The sequence below is a fragment of the Micromys minutus genome (genome assembly GCF_963924665.1).
Source record: "Micromys minutus genome assembly, chromosome: 9".
Taxonomy (NCBI): domain Eukaryota; kingdom Metazoa; phylum Chordata; class Mammalia; order Rodentia; family Muridae; genus Micromys; species Micromys minutus.
The window spans coordinates 28,747,847-28,756,844 of NC_137978.1; the positions used below are offsets into that span (position 1 = coordinate 28,747,847).

An 8,998-nucleotide genomic window follows, 5' to 3' on the forward strand; every position below is an offset into this window, starting at 1 on the left:
TACTGACTCACTAGAGGAATGAGATGAAAGGCACTTTGGTTAGTGATTCTGGTACCTGTGGATGGAGACTCTGTCACACACACACACACACACACACACACACACACACACACACACACTTTATGGATTTAGTTTACTGTCCAAAGACTGGATCTGAGTGTCCGGTGTGGATTAGGGCACAGTGAAGAAACCTGAGCTCAAATCTCTACTTCATAACCTCTATCTTTAATACAGCAGGGTCCCCTGGGGATCCGGGCACTCTATTCAATTAGCCTTTTCATCCTTACTCTGCACCTGAATAAATTCAGACTCCTTCCGACCCGAGCTCGCTGTAATTCAGACCCCATTAAGCTCAGCAGCACACTCTCTTCTCTGCTTATTCAAGAGTTCTGTCGAGGTTTTTGAGAGATTGGATAGCTTTTCATATTTCCTAGAGGGGGGACCACATAACTCATTTCTAAAATACTCAGATTAGCAAAGCTACTTCCTGCGAGGAGCCAGGGTAATGTGGGGATGTTTTAATGACTAGCAAATCTTAGGCTGATGAAGAGATAGGGCGTCCTCTCCCTCTGTTGTGCTCAGACCACCCGAGAACAAAGCACTGCCAGTCCTTCTCTTTTGCTTTATGGACTCCAGTGCCTTTGTATTTGAAATCTCTAAAGGTGACTCTCACATCACGGGGTAAAGTAAATGTGGTACTTCGAGTCAGTTAAACTGGGAATTTAGTACTGCCCACTTTCGCTGTTGCAATGTGTAAGAGGGATTTTAAGGACTTGCCTTCAGTAACAGTACTATGCTTACTTTATATATCGAGTCCATTTTCACATTGAAAGGTTTTCCCTTTGGAGTGTCTCGATGTGTACCTTCAAAAGTTTAAGTTTACACTTGATCTTAGCCAAAAGGCCAAGAAGCTATGTTTCCAAAGATTAATGTCCTGCTGCCATTGGGGGTCAATTCATGTAGAATTGTAAAGATCTTTCTACATTCAGTTTAGGGGATGCAGTTTTTTAACTCGCAGTGCAAATGTTTCTGCTTTTGATCCCAGGTTCTCTAATATTACAGGAGAAGATAAGCCAATGAGAACTGCTTGCCTTCCGCCCTTGCAGCCTTTGCAAAGGCTCACATCAGAGCCATGCCCTCAATAAACCTTCAAGTAGTTTGTTCTTTTTGAATTGAAGGCAGAGAGCTTAAGAAGCCAGGGAGGGAACTTCCACATAAAACATCTTTGTTTGTGTGGCAGATGATGAATGCAGCATTTATAAATTTATAAATGGTCACTGCACTGACATCCTTTGGTGACTATCTTTAACATGACAGTGAGAGTACCAGATGTGGGGGAATCTGAGATGTGTCTAGTTCCTCCAAACAATTTATTAAGTTAAACTTGTTCCCCCAAAGACCTTATACTCAGTTAGTTTTTAAAAATTGTGAAAACGAGTAACATTCCATATGGAAGAGTTGCTTGTTGTGTATTGTGAAAGTTTCTATATTTCTTACCCTGTAGACCCTGAGTAGTTATGGTCTTTAAATATCACTTATACATTTTTCCTGGCTGAGATTCTTTTAGTCTCCCATCATGAATACCAATATTTATATTGTAATGCTTAAACATTTTATAGTATTGCATTTTTTGACATTTATGGGGAAAGGCCAGTGTTGCACTGGTTTCCCTGCAAGCAGTACAAGCCTGAGAAATACATTAAGCAGTTGTTTCATTTTATGGTTTTGAAAAGTCACCTAAGCTAAGGGTAAGGGAGGCACTACCTCAATGGTGTTCTCTTCTGCATGGTTAGAGTCACTTTTTAGAGCAGACATCTGTTTTTAAATTGCTATTTCCAAAACCGACCTTTCAGCTGTTTGACTCACATTAGAGAAAAGGGGGTAGTTGGACATTACAAGGAATTCATACTGAAATAATTTCAAGTCTGATCTCAAAATTGCTGTTCATATATTTTTGAAAGCAAAATACTAATAAGAGCAGAGCTAGCCAGTGAATGCTTTGGGAGGGCAGGAGGAAGGAGATAAAGGAATAGTTCCACTGTAGGCACACTATAACCAGGCTTCCAATGTGTTCCTCTCTAAGGTAAAGACTTAAGCTATCATAAACTTTAACACATTTCTTACAAAGTGGCAACTTGTGTGTGGGTTATAGAGAAGTTTTTAAAAAAAAAATCACAGGCAAATGTGGTCTTCTTCTGGAAAAAAAAAAAAAAAACGTGTTTTAATTAGGCAAAAGATGCAACAGGACAAATAATTTTTTAAAACAAAGTCTCCAAGTCAGACATTGAGAATGGCAAAGGGTAAGCAAAGAAAAAAAAAAATCAAAGATAAAATGTCCAGAAGAAAGGCATAGCTATATGCAATTACATGTTAGAAATCAGAATTTTGACAGTGAAAAGATGTTTAAATATTTCATAAACTTGTAGTAAGATTCCCTCTTAGGCAATTTCAAAGGATTTGACTAGCTGCTTAAAATATGAAAACAAAGCAAACTGGAAACCCTATATTTTAATAAGTGATAGTGAGACAGGACAGCCAGCACTATCAGACACAGTGAAGGCAGTGGGAAGGACCTGCGCACTCACTGCAGGCTCGAGGCTCCCCCAGACCCTTCCGCCTCCATCAGGCTGATGACCTCATTTCTCCCATAGAACCTGGCCAAGTCCAAGGCGGTGTCCCCCTTATGGTTCCGATGCCCCACGTCGCAGGCTGTGTGCTTCAGAAGGAACTCCACCACAGGGAGGTGGCCTTCTTTGGCAGCCAAATGCAAGGGCAGGTTCCCTTCATTATCTTCGATGTTAACATCAGCTTGGAACTCCAGCAAAGCCTGTACAGTGTCCAGGAAACCTGCTCTGGCAGCATCGTGAATGACAGCAAAACCAGTTCGGTCTTTCAAATTGGGATCAGCACCTCGGAGGAGAAGTCTCCTGGCAATCTCCGGATTCCCAAGTTTCATAACCTAGGAAAGAAGTTAAAGATGGGAGAAGCCCTCCAGCGCTTGAGCCACAGCAATATTTAAAGACAGCTATCTGTCCTAGTCATGTAATTATTTTTGATTCAGTTCTTGAAGAAGACCCATAGAATACAGTTTGGAGGGCTAGTAAACATAGAAAGCTTATTGATGAACTATCCTAAACGAGCCCAGATGTAGTACAACAAATTGGTCAATAAAACAGAATTCCTACAACATGAATAAATTTGATCGCTAATTTTGTTCTTTATCTTTCATGAGACTTGTGTGATTTTTTTTCCTTTCATGAATTCCTTAAAAAAAAAAAGGAATGTAATTTGGCATTTAAGTAAAGGGACTCCTGTTTGTTTATTCATGCTCATAAAATATGCCTGGGGCATTAATTCTGAAAGATTAAATGAGGATAAAAATTTATTTCCTATTAGCTATTGAAAACCAATAATAGGAGTCTTTAAACCTCCCACATAAGTGTCACTTCCTATAGATTGGATCCTTTAAAATCTCAGAGTTGGCATTTTCTTAAATGATTAGTTTTAACAAGGCCCCTCTGAACAGATATGCTTGAAATTTCCAAGAATTAGCTTTTTTTTCTTTACAGGCTAAAATATTAAGTACTGAAAGTATTTTATGCTTAGACTTCATTTCAAATCACAGAATATTACTGTATTATTAAGGTCATTAAGGTAGTAAATTAAGCCACTGTGTTCTATATTGCTTATTATATCAACTTCTTTTGAACTAAGTTGGTGGGTGATATGGCTCTTATCAGAGAGGAAATGATCACATAGCTACCAGTCCTGAAAAGAATCAAATGGCCATCCTACTATATTAGTTGGCATTTCTCAAAGTTCTAACTAGCTTTCTGATATTCAAGTGAGCAAAAAGTAAAAGGAAGACATTTGATGCGTGTGGTTTGAATTATTTAATAACCAACTGGCGGCCCTGTCTAATTTCTATTTGCACTCATTACATATAAGAATAGCTATTTGTAAACTGCCACTGTTTTGAAAGTCAGAATAGAGTACCAATACTTGCTATCAAGGCTCAAAATATTTTATACTGCAAAGAATTATTTACTGTTGTTTAGTTGTATACTTTAAAAGATATCTTTAAGTCAAAAATCTCTCCTAAGTAAAAATATCTTGTATAACAGCACTTGTGAGCAAAAAGTATATTTAATTTACTTGTGAAATATTTTCATTAACATGCCAGAAAAACCCAGCATTTAAACTGGTTTTCTTTATATTTGGGTATATCCATAAGACTCTAAGTTATATAATAATATAGTAATACTTACTAGATACCCAATATTTATTAGAATTAAACACTAATCCACCTGAAAATATGAACAAAGTTGATTAAATCTCTTCAAAATGTTTTAAAAGATATTACAAATTAATAAAATATATTTAGAGTGAATAATAGTTTATGAGCACAAGCTACATACATTGTGAAGATATTAAGTTTCCTCTTTAGTAAACCTTGTCAGCCCTTCCCTTAAGGCTGTAGAAAAAAATGGTTCAAATGTTACTTTTCCAGAATCCCCATGAAATATATTTTCTGGTTATTAAAGATTAATTTTTATACATCTCCATAAAACTTTAGTCACATTTAAAGACTTAAAGTGAGCAAAATAAGAAACAGACACCTTAGATCTTCGAAAAGCAAATGTATGATGAAACTCTTTGACTATTCTGATTGAAAAACAACAGTAAAGAAGAAAAGATTTCTGCAGTTGAGTAAAAAGCACAATCACAGAGTAACATTTGCCATCTTTGGCAGAGAGTGACAGTATAAATGATTTTGAAGAAATCTCTGATGACACACTTTCAGAGTCAGGATCATGTATACTGAAAAAGACTCGTATCTGTGTGTACCTGTTTCATTATAAGTATTGATATTAAGCTATAATAAGTGGGTATTATCTAAGTTTGTTAATAGGAACAAAATTGGGTGGTTATTTTTAAATGTTTGTCAAAGTTTAATTATATTAATTACCCACTTGCCCTGTGCTCTCTTTTTCTGAGCATAGACGAAGTGGCTCATACTCTGTGAAACTGCCCTCGTCTTTTTTCAATAGAAAACCTTTCAGTATCTGGAGTTCCTGGCATTGCTATCACCACCAAGTATTAGCTGGAAAAACAAAAACAAAACCCTTCCCTTATTTAATCTACCGGAATCAAGATAAATATTTTAGTATTTCTGCATAAGCTTCCTCCGGAGAGCAGGTTTTGGTAAGGCCAGCTGTACTCTGATTTAAAATATAGAGACCGATGAGCTTCCTCTGGCATCTCCTGCCACTTATATTTCTAATTTTAAAAACAGAAACAAAAATCTCGAATGCCCTTACCCCAGTGGGTTTTCAAAAGCTTCTTCTGGATGGGAAACTCTCCCAGGAGTACCATCAGAACACTCACAGAAGCAACCCGTGGAGATCACTTTCCCAATGTTCTGCTTCTAAGCCTTTCAGCAAAGTTACATGATAACATTTTGGAGGGGGAAATATTATCAGGTACATACTTGGCAGCTGGACATGTATGTGTCAGTTGTTGCCTGTAAATCTAATTACTAAAAATTAGAGCAAACCACCAGTGCTCTCGGCTCTGATTAGAAAGTTCAACCTTTTGATTTCTCCTCACTCCTGAATGGGTGGGTTAAGTATTATATTAACTGTGAAAATGTACACCCTGTCCTGGTGCCCAGGCTATCCCATATCAAGCGAGGAGAGGTCGTTTGTTAACACGTGAAGCAGCTGAAGGTAAAACAACCTGCCTAGATGTCAAGAGAATTAACTTCAAAGTCAATTATTAGGATCAAAATAGGTGAAAACCACTATTAGCTGTGTATTTACTTCAAATAATAATCATAATAATGTGCCTGAAGAGCTATCTAAAACAACACTGCACAAAACAAACAGATTTCGACGATAAGACTTCTTTAAAACCTCCATTGTCACAAAAGCATTCCAAAAATTATGACCAAACCTAGGGTTCTCTTGATATCGAGGTTGTTATTGGATTTGACTAGTTTCTCCAAAGTACGTCATTTGGGGAGTTGGAGCCACTTAAAGATATAAAATATGGCAACCATGCAGGTTTTAAAACAGTGAAGATCTGTACCCCTCCAAACTTAAAAGCTGTCCTTTTAGAAGCTCGGGTAGTCTTATTAACTTGTTTTCCCCACCTCTGTGGATACCAACCTGCAGCGCAGTTCTCCCAAATCCATTTTGAGCGTTGACGTTTACATTATTTTGCAACAAACTAGTAAGTTGCTCTAGGTCCCCCCTGGCAGCTGCGGACGCCAACTCGTTCCCCCAAGGCTCGGCCATTCTTTAGGGTCCTGACGATCGGGAAAAGATAATTAGTTGCTTCTCTTTTTCCCCTTTCCTTTGCTCCTAATCTGGCTGCATGATGGCATCGGAGGCTGACAGAAGGACTGGGATGGTTAATCTGGAGTAGAGCTTGGTAGTAAATACTAGTAAGGTCGGCCTGCCAAAAGCCCGCCCCTCGATTCACACGTGATTATTCAGCAAAACTGAGCCCATTGGAGAGGGGCTCCTTCCCTAGCTTTTTAGCTTAACCCCTAAGAAGAATTCTGGTGATTCAACAGAGATACATACACAGAAGCATTTCTTGATTAATTACTATGGACGTGAGATGTAGGCAGAGCTGTCACGTACCTAAGCTTCACAGCTCTGCCGGGAGGATGTTGCGGAGACTTACGGGACTAGGTCAGCTCAGAAAACACCGCGAAAGGAAAACGTACTGGAGAGTAGAAAAGGTATTAACCCACCCTTGTTCACAGTGGTGACTTGAGGCAGAATTTCCGAGTCAGGTCCTCCACAGGGCTCACTTTCCATCCGTCTCGCCGAAGGGGGTAGTCCAGAGTGCGGCTCGCGAGCAGAGCGCCGCGCTGGCTAGATGCTGACGTGCTCGGGAGGGTTAAAGATGATCGCCCAAGGCAGACCGGAGCAGTTCTGAAGCCCTCAACTCTCGACGACTCCCCAGCGGGCTGGGTGTCTTCAGAAGAGCCTCCGGAGCCCGCCCGCCGGGCTGCCGCAGCCCCGCCGAGCCTCGGCGGCCGTGGGAGCCGGGCAGGGCGCGGGTCTCCGGAGGCTGGTGGGTGTGCGGCAGAACCCCGCCAAGCCCGTCATGCCGGCCCCGCCGGGTCCCGGGACTCCCGGCAGCCTGAGCACGGTGCAGGGCGAAGAGGGAGGCGTCTATGGGGCTCCAGCCGCTGGGGCAGCTCGCGGTAGCATCGCGCCTGCACCGGGCCAGCTCACCAGTAACTTCCCGCCTACGGCCGAGCTAGCTCAGGCTCTCCAGTGCAAGCGCTCGCCGAGCGGCGGCCGTCGCCTCTGCCGCTGTCTTTCCCTCCCTTTCAGATTTTCCCGGGGCCTCCGATGATGGGAAGGGTCTTTGGAAGTGGGAGCGGTCGCCACAGATCCCGGGCGCAGCCAGTCCCGCCGACTCCTTGGCGGCCGCCCAGCAGCTCGGGCGCTCGGTGCCACTTGGCAAGTTCGTTCTTGGCGGTCCTCCGGCCTGTGCCCCTATCTGTGCCGCCGACAGGACAGCGGCTGCCAGCCAGCTGGGTCCCGGAGGCGACCCGGGCTGCGCCGGCCGGTGGCGAGCCGCGGCTGACAGTTTCTTTTGTAGTCCGACTCCCCCAAAAATCTGATTGCTGCTCCGTTCCCCGCTACAGGCACTTGCGCGTCTTTCCTTTAGGATCTTTCCCTTCCCTCCCTCCTTTGCTTCTTTTTCCGCTGAAGCAACTGCTGCTACGGTTGCCCCTGAAGGGACGGTGCCGGTTTCTTATCCCTTTTTTTCCGACCTCATCAGCTTTTTTTGAAAAGAAAAAAATTGAGCGCTTTTTGAGTTGAAAAACCCGCCCCCATTTTAACGGCAGAGTTTTAAGGAGGCTCGGCGGAGTTAGGGCGCCGCGGGAGCGGGAAGGCCGGGCCCCGCCCACGCCCCGCCCTCCGCCCGGGCGGCGCAGTGGCCCGCAGCGCGCTCGCTCCGCCCTCGCCGCCCGGCGCCCTCCCCTGCCCGCCTTGGGCCTGGGCTCGCCGGCGCTCCCGCCCGCTCTCCCGCTCTGCTAGTCCCGCTGGCCGAAGCGGGGTGGGTTCGGCCGGGCCGGGGATGCTGTTCTGGAGCTGGCCCGAGTCGGCGACGCCGAGCCTCTACCGTACGGGACCTGGGTGGTGTAACTGAGGCCGCGGGTGCAGGCTGAGGCCCTAGAGGCTCGGCGGCCCTGCTGCCGGCGGGTGGGGAGAGCGCGGGCGCTCCCGCCGTCTCCTCTGCCGGAGCGGGGCGGCTCGACCCTCCTCGGCTATGGGGACCAGGCTCGCCGAGTTCGAGTGGCCTGGCCCGGGGCTGCTGCCTCCTCCCGGGGGCGCTCTGGATGGGCTCCTTTGCTCTCTGCCACAGGCCTTGGCACCTGTCAGGTCATTGCCAGGGCTGCAGAAGCGACCCAGCTGACAGCGTCACAAGGCAGAGAAGTCTTGGAGACTTGAGTTTTATGAGAACTGAAAGCATGCTGCAAGAAGAAATCCTGACGAATTTCGAAGCCTCAAAGTTCCAGGGTCTAAGAAAATATGAACTCGAGGGAAAGAGAAATGCAACTAACCTTAAATAAAGTTTTAAAAAGCTATGACTTTATTGGGGGATTTCTTTCCCTCACTACACAGAGGCTTGTTTGTTTTTAGGTGGAGATGGGGATGGTGGTCTAAATGTAAAAGGACCTACCCATATCGTTCCTTTCATATTCAGCATCAATTTTCTGTACTTTTGACGTTCTCGTTTAGGCATATGAGATTATTGCCTTCTATATTTTTATGCTTGAAAAATACCAGCATGGTTGCAATGATGCATTCAGTGGTCAAAATGAAACCAAGCCCCCCCCCCCCCCCCATCATACTGGTCTAATTAGAACCAGCTAGGGTACATATATCTCAAGTAACATCTGTACGCAATTCCTTGGAGTAAAGTGAAAGTATTCAAACAAGCCAGAGACATCTGGATAGTCATC

General features: G+C 44.0%; 1 protein-coding gene across 1 annotated transcript; it reads right to left on the reverse strand.

Moving 5' to 3' along the window:
- Positions 1 to 2,189: 2,189 nt before the first annotated feature.
- CDKN2C (cyclin dependent kinase inhibitor 2C) lies at positions 2,190 to 6,403 on the reverse strand. The gene is made up of 2 exons (XM_080921644.1): positions 6,171 to 6,403; positions 2,190 to 2,959 (listed from the first exon to the last, which is right to left on the reverse strand). The coding sequence occupies exons 1-2, from the start codon at positions 6,297 to 6,299 to the stop codon at positions 2,582 to 2,584; spliced, it is 507 nt and encodes a 168-aa protein (XP_080777770.1). The 5' UTR covers positions 6,300 to 6,403; the 3' UTR covers positions 2,190 to 2,581.
- Positions 6,404 to 8,998: the final 2,595 nt, after the last annotated feature.